Consider the following 18205-nt stretch of genomic DNA (forward strand, 5'->3'; position numbering starts at 1 on the left):
TGATCACCTCTGTGGACCAGCCTGGACCCCAGGACAACTAAAGACCTTATCACCTCTGTGGACCAGCCTGGACCCCAGGACAACTAACATCAAAGAATCATTAGAGCTAAGGGAGATCCAGACATCTCCTTGCACAGCCATCTTTACTGAGAAGACTCCAAGACCCAGGTCAGCTGAGAGACTAATCTTCAGTGGTTTCCTCAGAGTTTCTACAAGCTGGACTTGTCCAGAAAACCTTAGAGACATCCAGGGACATCCTTACCGGACACCTGACCCACCTGTCCATCCCTGAACTTGTACATTTCAACAATATTTTCTCTGATTTGAATTAGGATGGTCACTTTAAAGGGGTGGATAATTTTATGCTATAATGACATTAAAATTATTTATTTATTTTGTAAAGAGCAGATTATTTAGATCTTGACTGATTTACAACAAAGAAAGCTCAAAACGTCCACAGAGGTGAAGACTTTTTACTTTAACAGCTCTGTGAGGAAGTCTGAAATGTACTGTATATCTGTTTTAGTTTCAACTCTGACAAATTCTCCATGCCAATCAAGTTTTTTTTTTTAGTTTGTTTTAAACCAAAACTTTGAAATATATGAAATAAAAAACTATAACCACTTTTTTCTTTGCAAAACAGAACTTTATTATGTGGTGGAATTGTATTAAACATTTTACAGTTTTTTTTTCATGCAGGTCAGAATAAACAGTTTAAAAAACAATGTTTTGTTCATATGATTCCCAATTTTAGATTTTAAAATGAATTTCTGTACTGTCAACAGATTACTGTACATCTAAAAATGTCAAGCACTTAATCCAATCCATGTCAATCTGAAGGCAGATATTAAACTAAACTAAACTAATTTACTGTATAAAATGTGACTTTACATCTTTCTACTTCAGCTTTATTTGAACACAAGTTAATCTAGTCTTCATTTTGCTTTATCTGAATACTCCAGACAGTATTCTGCTTCCTGAAACTGACTTCACTTCACAGATGGAAGACAAAGAAAAAAAACTAGTGCAAAATGTCGTGCATCAACCCAAAGTCTTAGAAACTTGTGGAGTACACTCACTTCTCTGATCAAGAGTACTGCATACAACCCATTATAGGCCTGACCACAAAACTATTATACAGAAATCTATAGAAATGGCCAGGACAAGCTAAGACCTTGCATTGACCTTGATTTGTGACCTTAAGCTGGGGAAGTGAAAATATTACACAAAACTGTCTAGTGATTAGATATATCAAGTTACATTAATTATCTTGAACAGATCATTAGTTATGGTCTGTCCACGCAAACACCTGGTTTTAACTTTGACCTTCATTTGTGACCTTGGAACTGGGATGATGAAAACTGTACAACACTCCATCTAGTGACGAGGCGTATATGTGTGAAGTTTTGTTACGTTATCTTGGGCGTTTCCATGAGGGTATAACCTATTATTTTCCATGGGGTATGTAAGACATGTTAATATGTACAGTGGTGCTTGACAGTTTGTAAAGTCTTTATAATTTTCTATATTTCTTCATAAATATGACGTAAAACATCATCAGATTTTCCCACAAGTCCTACCAGTAGATAAAGAGAACCCAGTTAAACAAATGAGACAAAAATATTATACTTGGTCATTTATTTATTGAGGAAAATGATCCAATATTACATAGTTGTGATGGTAAAAGTATGTGAACCTCTAGGATTATCAGTTAATCTGAATGTGAAATTAGAGTCAGGTGTTTTCAATCAATGGATGATGATCAGGTGTGAGTGGACACCCTGTTTGATTTAAAGAACAGGATCTATCAGAGTCTGCTCTTCACAACATGTTTGTGGAAGTGGATCATGGAGGAACAAAGGAGATTTCTGAGGAGCTCAGAAAAAGTGTTGTTGATGCTCATCAGGCTGGAAAATGTTACAAAACATCTGTAAAGAGTTTGGACTCCACCAAGTCCACAGTCCACAGATTGTGGACAAATGGAGGAACATGAAGACCATTGTTACCTCTCCAGGAGTGGTGGACCAACAAAGATCACTCCAAGAACAAGGAGTGGAACAGTCTGTGAGGTCACCAAGGAGCCCAGGGTAACTTCTAACAACTGAAGGTCTCTCTCACAGTAATGTTGATGTTCATGAGTCCACCATCAGGAGAACTGAACAACAATGGTTCATGGCAGGGTTGAAGGAGAAAGACACTGCTCTCCAAAAACAACATGGCTGCTCATCTGCAGTTTGATAAAGATCACATGGACAAACCAGAAGACTGTTGGAAGAATGTTCTGTGGACGGATGAGACCAAAATAAACTTTTTGGTTTAAATGAAAAAAAGTTTAATGTTTGGAGAAATGAAATCTCTGCATTCCTGCACAAGAACCTTATCCCATCTGTGAAACATGGTGGTGGTAGTATCATGGTTTGGGCCTGTTTTGCTGCATCTGGGCCAGGACGTCTTGCCATCATTGATGGAACAATTAATTCTGAATTATATCAGAAAATTCTAAAGGAAAATTATATGAATGTAAGAGAAGGTGGGTCATGCAGCAACACAATGACCCTGAGCACACAAGATGTTCTACCAAAGAATGTTCAAGAAGAACAAAGTTCGTGTTTTGGAATGACCGAGTCAAAGTCCTGATCTTAATCCAATCCAGATGTTGTGGAAGAACCTGAAGCAGCAGTTAATGTGAGGAAACCACCAACATCCAGAGTTGAAGCTGTTCTGTATGGAGGAATGGACTAAAGTTCCTCCAAGGTGTTCAGGACTCATCAACAATGACTTGGTTGGTCATTGGTTCAGGTATGTTGACGACACCTGGGTTAAAATCAAATCTCAGGAAGTCCAACATTTTACTGACCACATCAACTCTGTGGATAAATACATCAAGTTCACACGAGAAGATGTAAAAAATGGCAGGTTGGCTTTCTTGGACTGTGAGGGCTCAGTCTCTGATAGAGGACATTTGCAAACTGAGGTGTACTGCAAACCCACCCACACAGACCAGTATTTGCAGTTTGACTCCCATCACCCTTTGGAGCACAAGTTAGGAGTTATCAGGACTCTGTATCACAGAGCAGACAGCATCCCCACTAGCTCAGGAGCCAGGCAGAAGGAGAAATCCCACACAAGACAGGCTCTAGAGCAATGTGGATATCCTAACTGGGCCTTCCTGGAAGCAGAGAAGAAACCCAAACAGGACTCCAGTCAGCCAACAGGTGAAAAGGAGGAACCCAGACCCAGACCAGTGGTCATTCCATATGTTGAGGGAGTATCAGAGAAACTGAGACGTTTATTTTCTAAACATAACGTCCCAGTGGCTTTTAAACCCCAAAATACATTACGGCAAAGACTGGTTCATCCCAAAGATCCAGTCCCCCGGCACAAACAGAGTAATGTTGTGTATGCTGTTCAGTGTCAGGAGGGCTGTGATCAGTCTTACATCGGGGAAACAAAACGGCCACTGGCCAAAAGGATGGCCCAGCACAGAAGATCAACATCATCAGGCCAGGACTCTGACACTCATCTCCAGGCCAGCAGTCACTCTTTCAGGGATGAAGATGTTCACATCCTGGATAGAGAGGAACGATGGTTTGAGAGAGGAGTAAAGGAGGCCATCTTTGTGAAAAGAAATCTTCCATCATTAAACAGGGGTGGAGGCCTACGGGTTCAACTGTCCCCCTCTTACAATGCTGTGATTGCTAGTATCACTCAGCCCTCTGTGAACAGTAAACAGCCATCAGTGTGCTAATGATCCATTGTTATGCTGATGGTCCTTCTTGAGCATGTGATCAGCTGGTTTTGGTTGTCAGCAGCAAACTGGTTGATCCACTCTGAGACGGTGTTATTTAAGAGACTGAGCTGAATACAGCTCCTCAGACTGAGGAAGTCTCTCGGATGAGAGACGAAACGTTTCTACATTTTTTTGTTGATTTGCTTTGTTGTTTTTTTTTTTGAATGAATGTCCAGAGGACCAGATTGAACTTTTTTGGATTTTTCTACCTGGATTATTGAGCATGCATCAGGATATTTAGTTGAAGTTATTGATGCACGGGGGTGGGGGGTTACACCGGGTACTGAAAGCAAAGATTCACATACTTTTACCATCACAAATATGTAATATTGGATTATTTTCCTCAATAAATAAATGATCACAAATAATATTTTTGTCTCATTTGTTTAATTGGGCTCTCTTTCTCTACTTTTAGGACTTGTATGAAAATCTGATGATGTTTTACGTCATAATTATGCAGAAATATAGAAAATTACAGACTTCATAAACTTTCAAGCACCACTGTACATGTTCAGCTGGGTTGGAGTCCAGAAAAGTTAAAGCCATAGTATTTAACTTTTAAGTCAAACTAAATGCTGCCTTAGAAAGTACCAAATGTTTTGTCATTTGATAATCTGAACTTCATGATCTAAATTTGTAGCTTCTGAGGTGACTCAACACCTACCCCCATGTAGAGAATTCAAAGCTCCCGTGCAGTGGCACTACATTTTTCTCTCACTCCATCTGTCATGGCAGAAAACTTACAAATTTAGCTCAGCCCAAATTCTTTACCTAAACTTTGTTGATCTCAGAAGCTAAAAAGAAACTTTTCAGGCAGTTTTTTTTAAATAAATGTATCATAAATCACCGGGACTGATAGCAAAGGTTTTGAACTACCCTTGTGTGCACCTTAGCATTGCTATAAACAGTTTTTTTTCCCATTTGATTACCACATCTAAATATAATGGCCTTTAAAAACAATCTGTTCATGCACAAGTGTACAATTGTATTTAAAAATAAAAATGTTTTTACAGGGGGGCAAAAAAGTATTTAGTCAGCCACTGATTGTGCAAGTTCTCCTACTTTGAAAGATGAGAGGTCTGTAGTTTTCATCGTAGGTGCACTTCAACTATGAGACAAAATGAGGGGAAATAATCCAGGAAATCACATTGTAGGATTTTTAAAGAATTTAATTGTAAATTATGGTGGAAAATAAGTATTTGGCCAATAGCAAAAGTTCAACTCAATACTTTGTAACATAAACTTTGTTGGCAGAGGTCAAATGTTTCCAGTAAGTCTTCACCAGGTTTGCACACTGTAGCTGGTTGGACCATTCCTCCTGCAGATCTCTAGAGCAGTGATGTTTTGGGGCCGTCACTGGGCAACACGGACTTTCAACTCCCTCCACAATTTTTCTATGGGGTTGAGGTCTGGAGACTTTCTAGGCCACTCCAGGACCTTGGAACGCTTTTTACGGAGCCACTCCTTCGTTGCCCGATCGGCGTGTTTGGGATCATTGTCATGCTGGAAGACCCAGCCACGTTCCATCGTCAATGCTCTCACTGATGCAAGGTGGTTTTGGTTTAAAATCTCACGATACACGGCCCCGTTCATTCTTCCCTTAACGCGGATCAGTCGTCCTGTCCCCGTCACCCAAAAACAGCCCCAAAGCATGACGTTTCCACCCCCATGCTTCACAGTAGGTATGGTGTTCTTGGGATGTAACTCAGCATTCTTCTTCCTCCAAACTCGACAAGTTGAGTTTTTACCAAAAACTTCTATTTCGGTTTCATCTGACCACGATATTCTTCCAGCCCTCTTCTGGATCATCCATGCGCTCGCTGGCAAACTTCAGACGGGACTAGACATGTACTGCGTCAACAGGGGGACACGCCTGGCACTGCAGGATTTGAGTCCCTCTCGGCGTAGTGCGTTACTGATGGTAGTCTTTATTACGTTGGTCCCAGTTGTCTGCAGGTCGTTCATCAGGTCTCTCTGTGTAGGTCTGGGATTTTTGAGCACTGTCCTCATGATCATTTTGACCCCACGGGATGAGATCTTGCGTGGGGCCCTAGATCGAGGGAGATTATCAATGGTCTTGTATGTCTTCCATTTTTTTTACAATTGCTCCCACAGTTGATTTATTCACACCATCCTGCTGCCTATTGTAGATTCACTCTTCCCAGTCTGGTGCAGGTCTACAATTTTCTTCCTGGTGTCCTTCGACAGCTCTTTGGTCTTGGCCACGGTTGAGTTTGGAGTCTGACCGAGGCTGTGGTCAGGTGTCTTTTATACAGATAACGAAGTCAAACTGGTCCATTAATACAGGTAATGAGTGGAGGACAAAAGAGCGTATTAAAGAAGAGGTTACAGGTCTGCGAGAGCCACAAATTGTGCTTATTATTGAACAAATACTTATTTTCCACTATAATTTACAAATAAATTCTTTAAAAATTCTACAATGGTTTTAACTGGATTTTCCTGCTCATTTTCTCTCTCATAGTTGAAGTGCACCTATGATGAAAACTACAGACCTCTCGTCTTTCTAAGTAGGGGAACTTGCACAATCAGCGGCTGACTATACGTTTTGCCCGACTGTAGCCTATTTCCTAAAACATTGTGGTTGATGCCTGATGGCATCAGTTTGCTTTGTGCTGCTCATGTTCAAAGAGCAGCACATCATGTGCAAGCAGACATGAGCTACTGGTACATAGTTTCAATTCCTACATGAACACGAACACATTTTAAAACTAAAGCGCTGCAGTTTATTTTGACCCCAGGGCAGCAGGAGGGTTATTAGTGAGTGTTGGAAGAATGTTTATTATGCAACATACAGACCCTTTCCAAAAAATTAGAATATCATAGAAAAGTTGTTTAACTTCCATAATTCCATTCAAAAAGTTAATCTTTAATAGATGATAGATTCAGGGCCCACAACTTAAACAATTTCAAGTATTTATGTTTTTCTTATTTTTACATAATTTTACCTTCCACCTCATGAAACCCACAAAAACAGGATTTCAAAAAATTAGAATACTGTGAAGACATCAGCCCACACTTCTCTGTTTTTGCAGAAAAAAAAAAGAAACTAGGATCAAAACAAATCAATCAAAATATGGTACTTTCTAAATGATATGTCAATCTTCAATACTTGGTTGAGAATCCCTTTGCCTTAATCACCGCTTCTATGTTACGTGGCATTGACTGGGAGTTATGGAAGCCCAGATTTCCTTGATGCTGTCAGCTCTTCTTTGTTGTTGGGTCTGGTGCTCCTCATTTTCCTCTTGAGAATACCTCATAGATTCTCAATGGGGTTTAGGTCCGTCAAGTTGGCTGGAAGTGAAGCACTGTGTCATGAGCATCAAACCAGGTTTTGGTGCTTCTGGCATCATGGGCAGGGGCCAGGTCCTACTGGAAGAGGAAATCTGCATCTCCATACAGATCCTCAGCAGAAGGAATCATGAAGTCCTCTAAAACATTCTGGTAGACTGTTGCAGTGACCTTGGATTTAAGAAAGCAGAGTTTACCAACACCTGCACCGGACATTGCACCCCAAATCATGACTGACTGTGGATATTTCACACGGGACCTCAAGCAGTATGGGTTCTGTTCCTCACCCTTCTTCCTCCAAACCCTTGGACCTTGATTTCTGAATGAAAGGCACACTTTACTTTCATCGGAAAAGACAGAGGAACCCAACAGTTGTCGCCCATCTCCCAGAATGTGGTGGTTTTTGAAGCTGTGACTCCCGCCTCATTCCACTCTTTCTGGATCTCTGCCAGATTATGAACTCTTCTCTGTTTGATAATCCACTGAAGCCCACGGTCATCTCTTTTGCTGGTGCATCTTCTCCTGCCACATTTTGCCCTTCCACTAGACTTTCCATTGATATGCTTGGACACAGCACTCTATGAACAGCCAGCCTCCTTAGCTATGAACTTTTGTGGCTTACCCGTCCTATGGAGGGTATCAATCAATGAACATTCATGCCCTGCAAAATGTGGCCTGATGACTTCACAGTATTCTAATTTTTTGAAATCCTGTTTTCATGAGTTGGAAGCCCAAATTATGTAAAAATAAACAAATAAATACTTGAAATCGTTTAAATTGTGGGCCCTGAATCTATCATCTATTAAAGATTAACTTTTTGAATGGAATTATGGAAGTTAAACAACTTTTAAATGATATTCTAATTTTTTGGAAAGGGTCTGTACAGCTGTGTGTAAACAAATTAGACTTCCTTGACCCACTCATGCATCCTGGTTAACCTAATAAAAATAAAAAAATAAAAATTACTCTTAAAGACCCAACAATGTAGTTACAAGAACTATGGACAGCAACAGTACAGCCACTGCAAAAATAAAATAAAAACAGCAAACTAAGTAGGTTTTGTAAAATGTTCCTGTTTTAAAGCAGAAGTCCACAACTCTGGTCATGAAGGCCGACCCTGCACATTTTAATGGATTCCCAGCTTCAACAGCTATGTACAGTAAAATGAAGACATTATTTGCATGTCTTCTCTGGTTTTTGTCAGCCATCTGTGTAGTGGTACAATCGAAAAACAGACTGATGGCTGGATAATTTGGTGTGGTTGATAAAAACACAAGTACCTATAAATACCTTTTAATCTTATTAACCCCTAAAAGCAGTGAAACAACTTAATCTCTACGCTGGTTTCAACAATTCCTTCACTTACCTGCTCGGTGTGAAAGTCTCCAACAACCATTGATGTCATTCCTACAAAAAGATTTGGCTGTGAAATCCCCACAGCCAAGCGTGGCTGGAGTGTGTGACACATTTCCTCCTTTGCAATTACTTCATACGTTTGGCACTGACGAAGATGAGGGGTTCACTTTTACTGAAAAAAGCTTGTGGGTTATGATTATGACAAGATCCGTGAAGAAGTTCTTTAATCGACGAGACGATTTTAACAAGCCTGCCATTTATTTTACCAAGGGGAGAATCGTGAAACCGCATTCGACTCATCTTAAACGGTAACAGGATCAGAGGTTTTAGGAGCATTTAGAAACAATCACGATACAAATGTGTGGTGTTTTTACAATACACATTGTTGATGCAATGTGTCCACAGGCCAATAAACAGTTACGTATACGTATCTACATCTACATCGTATCAGCTTACAACGCCACAGGGGTTTGGGGTTTAAAGGAAAACTAACACGATGGAACCAACGTGCATGTTAGGTCGAGAAGAAAATGAAGTTCCGTCTTTAAATTGGTGCTAATATCATCTACACACAACATTAGTTATTCAATCTAATTAGTTTAAACAGGAGCTGCCCCATTGAGACCTAAACCAATAAAAATACAGTAAAATGACACCAGTAATAACACACAGGAGAGAAAAGGCGTAAACCTGATCCTAAATAAAAACAAATTATCGACAAGGACGTAGAGAAATTAGTTCTTCTTGTGAGCGTCGCAGAGAAACGTAACGCGCTCAGCCACGGACAGGAAGATAGAATCACGTGCATCAGAAGGCGGCAGGCGACGACGCAGACAACAACCCTGAAAAAAGAGCAAATAACACACATAAACTACTTGCATCTGGTTAAAAGCGCACGTAGTTCCATCAGGCATTGTACCCATGTACGGAACCGAGGACGTTCACAGATTTAAGGATGAACATTTATTCTCAAATGAACTGAATAACATATTTTAAAGTTGGATAAAAATCTGACTTGATGTCAGTTCACTGACTTTAAATACGCGTTTACGTTGAAGAGCAGCTTGAACGGAGACCTGTTCAAACCGTGTTACACTTGAACGCTCTAAAGTTTGTACGAAGGTTCAACAGCTGCCTCTGCCTTCGGAGGGACGAGGTGCAGTTTATAAACTGTCAAAGATCATTTTATCTCCGATCTATTCTCACCTTCAACGTCGACGTCTCGCTTTAATAGGCATAGCGTGGAGGGGGTGGCGGAGGCAGCCTGTTAGCGTAGGGGTCCCTCGCACGTGGAACTCCATATGCAGAACGATCATAAGAGTAGCCGTTACTGGGAGGGGGCATAGGTGCAGCGGGCGCCCGCCCGATGGGGCTGCGATCTCGGGCGTAGTACGCTGAAGGGTGAGGGGTAAGTGGTGGCGGAAGGGGCCGACGCTCATATGGGTCAAGCGACGAGCTCAGTGGACGACCTCGTACGACGGCTGACGGTGGAGGCGGAGGAGGTGGGGGGCCGGTACGCTGGCCCTCATAAGGAGAGACACCATACGGACGGGCTCTATACTTCTCATAGTAATCTACCATGCTGTACCCGTCACTCTCGTAGTGCTGTGGATAAACAGCTCGTCTGGGGAGAGGGGGCGGCAGAGGAGGAGGAGGAGGAGCGGGGTAACCTGGGGGCATAGCGCGGCCCCTCATGTAGCTGGGTGGTGGAGGTGCAGGTCTCTCTCCTGGATATTGCGGTGGCCAGTAGCTGCCTCTGTCTGGGGGAGGAGGCGGGTATTCTTCAGATTCATCGTATTTGGGACGACTCTTGGAGACCTGAACATGGATGCGTTTCTCTAGAAACAAAAGCAGACGTATTGAAGAACACTGGGTGAGGATGAACGTAGGAAACAGCTTGATGCTTCTTTTTGTTCTCCCTTACCTTGAATCAATGTGTTATCCAGTCCCCTCATGGCATCCATGGCCTCTTCATAGTTGGGCATGTGTACAAAAGCAAAATTCTTAACAACAGCACACTCTGTGACCGTACCGTACTCTTCAAAGAGCGCACGGAGCTGAGCGTCACATCCCTTCTCCACGTTTGATACGTGCAGTTTGACCGGACTTTGGTTCTTGCCGTGGCTAGCCTCCACGTTGATCGGCGTGCCGTGAAGCATGTGCATGTGAAGACTCCGGATGGCTTTGGTAGCAGCCTTACGATCCTCCATGTGGACAAAGCCAAAATTTTTGACAATGGAACATTCAGTGACTGCACCATACTCTGCAAAGAGCTGCCGGAGTTCATCCTCCGTCGCTGCTTGCGGCAGATTTCCCACAAAAATCTTCACCATTGTTAAAAATCTGTGTAGAAACAGCAGAAATAAAAGTCAATAAAAACTACATTAGACCAGTCTCTTAGTAAAATATACAAAAAGAATATGTTCACATCAAAACTGTTCATTACAGGCTAAATGTTTTTTGCCCCAATACAAAAATAAAATAGGAACTTAGTTATGGAAACAACGAATAAGCATAATTTATAATAAAATAAGGTTAAATCATGCCATCTGAACCTGGATGATTGTGCTTACAGACCTTTTTCTGAACTATACAATATCAAAAAACAACAGCAAAACCAACTTTTTAACAAAAAAATAATGTTAAATTGATGTTTTTAAATGAATCATGTCCAATCTTAGGACAACAAATGAAAATTAGCTATTCTGCTAACTCCAGCATATTTACATTAATGCTTACTACTAACATGTTGATTAATATGCATTGTCCTAATTTAAAAAAATAAATGAAATGAAATTAGCCTGTTAGCTTAGCTTTAGCTTGATCTTCAGCACGCTAACATAAACGTGGCGAAAGATTGTACTCGCTGGTAGAGCAGCTCCATTAAACGTACAATTCATCGAATAACATACAGATCGTTTGATATATATTTTTTAATCCACTTAATATTTGAAAGCATTGCTTACGTTTTGCCAGAACGGGATGACCAGAAAAGCAAACCCACTCAAAAGCTTTTTTTTCTTCTGTTAAGCTCCGCCCCTCCTCCGGCATCTCAGTAACAGCCACAGCGCCACCCGCAGGACTGGAGGGGGATGTGCAGGCAACCATGAGCGTTTGGTTTACACAAATATTTTACCCTCATTTTGTTTTCTAATAAAAGTAATACTGTGTTAATACACAGAGACTTGAAATAAAATAATCGTGTCTGTTTACGACTACCACTTCGAATGTGAAAACACGAAGAGCACCATGATGTTGCGTTGAAAAAGCAGCGATGCTGCGTTCACGGTCTCTCGGGTGAAGTTTCGTAAAGACCTGCCAGACACAAAAAGGGAGAATGTAACACAAAAAAGCTTATTAGGTTCAGGTTTTTTTCCTACTTGGTAAAAGTAGTTTGCCTCTGAAATATGACAATATGTGTTTTCTTCTCAGCTGCTGGTGAGAAGAAAATCCCTAAAGGGGAGATTTACTAAATGAGGAGAAAATACTCCCCCCCCCCCCCCCCCGAGCCTTTAAGGTTAAAAAAATAGCTCTGAATCGTTACAGAACTATTTTCCCGTTTCTCCCTGAAAGCAACAGGTTTTACCAGCTGTTCACTTTCTCTTTGTTTAGTTGATTCATGATTTCTGAAGAGACAAAGCTTCATCTGTGGCTCTGAAAACCCTCATCTTCCAGGTAAGACTTGGACATTTAAACTGTTATTTGTTGCCTCATTGGACAGCTCTGTTAATTGTTCTGTGCATCAGGACTATTGTTGACGATGAGCGTGTCTCAGACCCTGGAGACAGAGGAGGACCTCCTGTCTTGTCTCCACATCAAGATGTACCACCCGCAGCAGAGTTCTAGAGGTCTTTATGGGTCCCTCCCTTTGGGAACCAGGAGACGACACTCAGCCGAGGATCCCCTCAGACTGGGTCGAGACTCTGGGTCCTGCACCTACGCTCTACTGGACCCCCGGGTGTCCCGCAAACAGCTGTGTCTGTCTGCACACCGCTCGGCCCAGAGTCCAGACCTGCTGTTCTCCGTCCAGAACCTGAGTCAGAGAGGGAGGCTGTCCGTGAACAGCTCGGCGCTGGACTACCTGGAGAGGATGGACCTGCCAGACAAGGCTCTGGTCCGGTTCGGGGAGTACGAGATGCTGATCGTCCGCGAGTCTGGGGAGGCCAAGGGTAGTTTTGAGGTGCAGTTTGAGGTTCTGGCAGCGCCTCCGTCCAGAGAGACGTGCACGTGTGTGCCTGGTCTGGGACCAGTGATGGACACGGGCCTGATGGTCAGAGAACTTGGACCCCAGGAGACCGACGACACCCTGATCTGTTACTCATAACCAAGTATCGCTTCTTAGACACACACCTGTCAGAACTACACACTGCTGAGCTCCACTTCAAACAGCTGTGGTCACATCTGCAGTGACGTCACAGATCCATGTGCCAACAAATAACAGAAACTATTATAAAGCTTTGTTATAACAGTATGTTGACAAGAGGCGAACAACAATGTGTGTGGATTTGTGTGTTAACAAAATATCTCCTGAACCACTGGACAGATTTTAATTAAACTAATCGTTGGACATTTATCATCTACTGATAAATTACATCTCATTTTAAGATGGCTGCCACAGCCAACAGGACATTAGTTAACACATCTGGTCATAATTCAGTTTGGATGATAATAAGCTGATTACACTGGATAAGTTGGTAAAGGGTCATTTTTTAAGTTTTGATCCAAACGGATAGTTTCATAATTTTCCGATATAAAAGTTGTGTACAAAGTGCATGTTCCTTGAAAGTCTTTAAAGAAATGTGTAAACCTAAAAAAACTCAGCTGAGGCTGAACTCTGAGCAGTTCACTTGATGGAAGCAGGTTTTTCTTGATCTGACAGATAAAAACACTCGTCTTTAGATTGCTAACCAAAACTCATCGTGCAGCACATGGCAATGGCCCAGACAACCTTTGACCTTGATCTGTGACCTTGGAGCTGGGGTTCAGGACACTCCGTCTTGTGACGATGCCCACGTGTAACAATCTTTTACTAACCTCACGTGTAACAATCTTTTACTAACCTCACGTGTAACAATCTTTTACTAACCTCCTAAGACCTGAACTCTTGCATATGTGCATGCCAGGTCCTAGGAGGTTAACTCATGTTTCATAATGTTGTTTTGATGTCACTGCACTTGAACGCAGCATGAGATCCAGATAAGATGCATTTAAAGGACGTCAGTCTTCGTGGAGACAAAAAGCCTCAAAATGTCTGGAATGTTTTCACCGTCATGCTGTTCACTCATGAATGAGGCTCCAGACCGACTCGTGTGCAGTCCAGCAGCGTGAGTTCCTGCTCAGCAGCCCACGCACACGAGAACAAACATCCAAAGCAAAAGCATCTTATTTTGGTGCAAAGGTGAAGCATCAATGTTCATGTGCACCGTGTTTGTCCTGCACAGAGGAAATGGTCAAATTTACTAAGTATTAACACTTAGCAACAAACAGGAAAAAAAAGGACTCAAGATAATTTTTAAATTACAATTTATTACAAAGAAGTACACCAAAAAACTAAGCGTTATAAATAAATGCCATAAATGATGGATGACACAGGTTGAGATGTTTGACTCAGCTGCAGACTGGACACCAACAGAACGTCATGAGAACAAGTGAAGGCTGAAAAGACCCCATCACTGAGGAACTGAGCAGGGACTGCACGTAAACCTAAATGTTTTAGGTGCAACATATTCCAGAGGACAGGAGTCAAACTGTGGAGCAGAGTGAAGGATCCTGGTGAGCAGAGGGACACAGGTGCAGTGCAGGGACCAGGGGGTGGCCAGTGGTGGCCTTAACCACCATAGATTAATCTTTGGCCACCTAAATCATTTGAGGAAAGTATACTTTTAGGCAATACGAAAAATAAAAAGCAAAGTTTTCTCAAATAAGAGGCCAGTTTATACATATAACATTGTGGTGGCCATCTTGGATTTGGACATGTCCACCTAAATTTTGAGTGACCTTTTAGCTGCCATACACCAAAACAGAAGCCGGCACATTGCTCATCTCTGAGGTCATCCAGCACACAAAGTTTACATACAGGTGTGTCTCAAAAAATGTGAACGTTGTGGAAACATTCAGGTCTTTTAATCACTTCAGAAAGTGAAACTAATATATTGCATAATCATTAGAGTGAAATATTTAAACTTTTCTTCATGTCATTTTGATCATGAAATACAAGTTTTTCAAAAAAATGAAGAGGTTGAATATTGTAAACTCCTGGTATCACACCCTGATCAGCTGATCAACTCCTGGACATGAGCTACAAATGTCTCATTCCTCAAGTCCAGACACTCCTGAACCAGAGACATCAGAAGTGTCTTATCTGCTGAGGAGACAAAGAACTGGACCGTCTCTCAGAGGTCCCAACTCTTTATAGATTAAAAATTTATAAATCACGGTCCCAGAGTCTGGATGAAGAGTGGAGAGGTCCAGAATCCACGTTGTGGAAGTCCAGAGTGAAATTTCCAGTCAGTGATGGTTTGGGTCCGTCCTCTGCTGGTTCTGGCCCACTGGGTTTTGTGAAGTCCACACTATGTACCAGGGCATTTTAAAGCTCTTCATGCTTCTTTCTGTTGAGTTTTATGGAGATGCTGATTTCATTTTCCAGCAGGACGCGGCTCCAGCAGATGCCTGTGGATTATTCTCATTTTCTGAGACCTTGAGTTTTGGGTTTTCATTATTTGTAAGACATGATCATCAAAATAGCAAGAAACAGGTTTGAAATATTTCACTCTGTGTCATGAATCTGTAATATTGAGTTTCACTTTATGAAACGATTTGACAATTTTTTTTTAAAACTTTTACACAACATTTTAATTTTTGAGATACACCTGTATATGGTGGCAGCCATCTTGGATTGTAATTTTCCAAAGAAACCTTTCATACACGCAGATGCAGCCACACCAGAATGGAAGCTACCACCTCTGTTATTTTTGAAGTCATCATGTTTACAACATGCAGGGATGGAGGGTGTTTCCAGTTCCTCTCTTCGCTCCGTGGTGGGGAACAATAAGTGAAACAGATGTTTGGTATTATTTATCAGAGCCAGCACATGAAACATTACTTACATAAAGCTACATCTTCCAGAAACACTAGAAATTATGTGAAACTTCTTAGTACTTTACATCAACTTTAAATTTACCATGGAGACATCATCCAACTTTATTCAAAACACTCACAGCTGCTATTAGTCTTACCCTAAACTGTTAAAATGATCGATATTGAACTGTAATTCTGTAGTAATTTTATTTTTAAAGTTATGCATTTTGGCTCCGAAGTTCTTAGTCTCAGTAAAAATAACTGTGCATGAAGCAGAGCTCTGGTTATACCAAAGACTCGCAAAGTATTTATAAAACAAGGAAAACGATGAACCAGGTCAAATAAAACTTGTGGTGTTTCTGGACAGATGCACATGCTCACACGTGTGGTCTTTACATGGAAACAGTACAAAGTGATACACAAAGCTCTCAACAAGATGGAGGCTAGAAATCTTACCCAACACTGTCAGTGTTCCTCTACAACTTGTTTTATTTTTAAACTTAAAGCTGACTAAAGGTCTACACATATATACATAAACCTGCTGCCAAAGGTGAAAGAGCAACAATGTTTTCACCCGCGTCTGTCCTGTTAGCCAAATATCTTCAAAGTCATGGATTAATTTATTGAAACTCAAAGTAATCTCTGGATGTGCATCTGCAAGTGACCAACTTTAGGAGTAATCCAAGATGGCAGCCACAGCTAAGGAACTTTGGCAAACACAAAAACAGCGTTGTCAGCTTTAGATTGTTTTTCTTCTTCCGGCTGCTCCCTTCTTCAGGGGTCACAATGACCTCTCAAGAAGACTTGGTGATTGTTTTTATTTTTACACCAGATGTCTTTCCTGACACCACCACAGACCACTGAGCTACCACAGTCCTCTGTGTGGAGCAGAGAGCCAACATCTAGGGCACTTGGGGGAGCAGATGATGGGGGTTGAGGGCCTTGCTCAAGGGCCCAGAGTGGATCAAATGAGGGTGTTTCACCTATCACACCCACATTTTCATGTCACTCCAGGGAGCTGAACGAGCGACCTTCCGATCACAGGTCCTCCTTCTCTAACCTCCTAACCACCACTCCCCTATTTGTCAGATGTACAGATACTGGGATGATTTAGGATTGGTAGTAGCTGCGTCACCCTTAACACACAGTCTGAGCACGAACGTCACACGAGAGCATACGGTCAGTGACGAGGGTCGACCAAAGCTCACCATCATCATGGTGAAGTCTCTGACATGAAACATGACAGGTGATTTAAACCTTAGTTTCTCTCTTTCCACGGCCTCCATCTTTCTTTACAACAGCTTTCCCACAGAGTTTAGCTCATCAACCAACAGCTCCTGTTGAAATAAAACATCTTTAGTAAAAATGCTCAAATGACACAAAATCTAAGCATCGTTTAAATAAACTGAACTTTATACAGGTACTGGTCATAAAACTAGTATATCATGAAAAAGTTGATTTCAGAAATTCCATTTAAAAAGTGAAACTTGTATATTATATTCATTCGTTACACACAGATTGATATATTTCTGGTGTTTATTTATTTTAATGTTGACAATTAGAACAGATAACTAATGAAAACCCCAAATTCAGTATCTCAGAAACTTAGAAAATTAATTAAGACCAATAAAAAGGATTTTTAGAAATGTTGTTCAACTGAAAAGTATGAACATGAAAAGTATGAGCATGTATAGTTGTTGCTCATTCTGTCTGGATTACTGCAGTAATGCAGCGTGGCATGGAGTCATCAGTCTGTGAAACTGCTCAGGTGTTATGAGAGCACAGGTTGTTCTGAGTGACCTTCAGCTCTTCTGAATTGTTGGGTCTGGTGTATCACATCTTCCTCTTCACAACACCCCATAGATTTTCAATGAGGTTAAGGTCAGGTGAGTTTGCTGAACAATTAAGAACATGTATACCGTGGTCCTTAAACCAGGTACTGGTAACTTTAGTACTGTGTGCAGGTACCAAGTCCTGTTGGAAAATGAAATCTGCATCTCCATAAAGTTGATCAGCAGCAGGAAGTGCTCTAAAACTTCCTGGTAGATGACTGCGTTGATCTTGGACCTCAGAAAACACAGTGGACCAACACCAGCCGATGACATGACACTCCAAACCATCACTGACTGTGGAAACTTGACCTCAAGCAACATGGATTTTGTGCCTCTCCTCTTCCTCCAGACTCTGGGACCTTGATTTCCAAATGAAATGCAAAATGTACTTTCATCAGAGAACATAACTTTGGACCACTCAGCAGCAGTCCCAGGCAAGATGCTTCTGACGCTGTCTCTTGTTCAAGAGTGGCTCGACACAAGGAATGCAACAACTAAAACCCATGTCTTGCATACGTCTGTGCGTGGTGGTTCTTGAAGCATTGACTCCAGCTGCAGTCCACTATTTGTGAATCTCCCGCACATTTTGGAATGGGTTTTGTTTCACCATCATCTCCAGGGTGGTTATCCCTGTTGCTTGTACACTTTTTTCTACCACATCATTTCCTTCCCTTCACCTCTCCATTAATGTGTTTGGACACAGAGCTCTGTGAACAGCCAGCTTCTTTAGCAATGACCTTTTGTGTCTTGCCCTCCTTGTGCAAGGTGTCAATGGTCATCTTTTGGACAACTGTCAAGTCAGCAGTCTTGCTCATGATTGTGTAGTCTACAGAACTCGACT

At 41.6% G+C, this 18205-nt stretch overlaps 2 protein-coding genes across 4 annotated transcripts in view; one reads left to right on the top strand and one right to left on the bottom strand.

Moving 5' to 3' along the window:
* The window catches only part of LOC119408214 (RNA-binding protein 4.1), a 32286-nt gene extending 20796 nt beyond the window's left edge, over positions 1–11490 (bottom strand). For 2 of the 3 annotated variants that reach the window (XM_037675054.1, XM_037675062.1), the window contains exons 1-3: positions 11422–11490; positions 10380–10798; positions 9662–10293 (exon numbers count right to left, since the gene is read on the bottom strand). In XM_037675054.1, the coding sequence (XP_037530982.1) occupies positions 9683–10293; positions 10380–10788 (1020 nt within the window). In that variant the 5' untranslated portion in view covers positions 10789–10798; positions 11422–11490 and the 3' untranslated portion in view covers positions 9662–9682. Of the gene's footprint in view, positions 1–8694; positions 9298–9661; positions 10294–10379; positions 10799–11421 lie in introns of those variants that run through there. The other variant, XM_037675061.1, reaches the window with a different exon arrangement.
* A 725-nt stretch (positions 11491–12215) lies between these two features.
* Positions 12216–12865, top strand: tifa (TRAF interacting protein with forkhead associated domain). The gene has a single exon (XM_037682332.1). It carries the CDS (start codon positions 12216–12218, stop codon positions 12777–12779), a length of 564 nt encoding a protein of 187 aa, XP_037538260.1. The 3' UTR covers positions 12780–12865.
* Positions 12866–18205: the final 5340 nt, after the last annotated feature.

The sequence above is a fragment of the Nematolebias whitei genome, chromosome 1, assembly GCF_014905685.2.
Source record: "Nematolebias whitei isolate Nwh7 chromosome 1, NemWhi1, whole genome shotgun sequence".
Taxonomy (NCBI): Eukaryota; Metazoa; Chordata; class Actinopteri; order Cyprinodontiformes; family Rivulidae; genus Nematolebias; species Nematolebias whitei.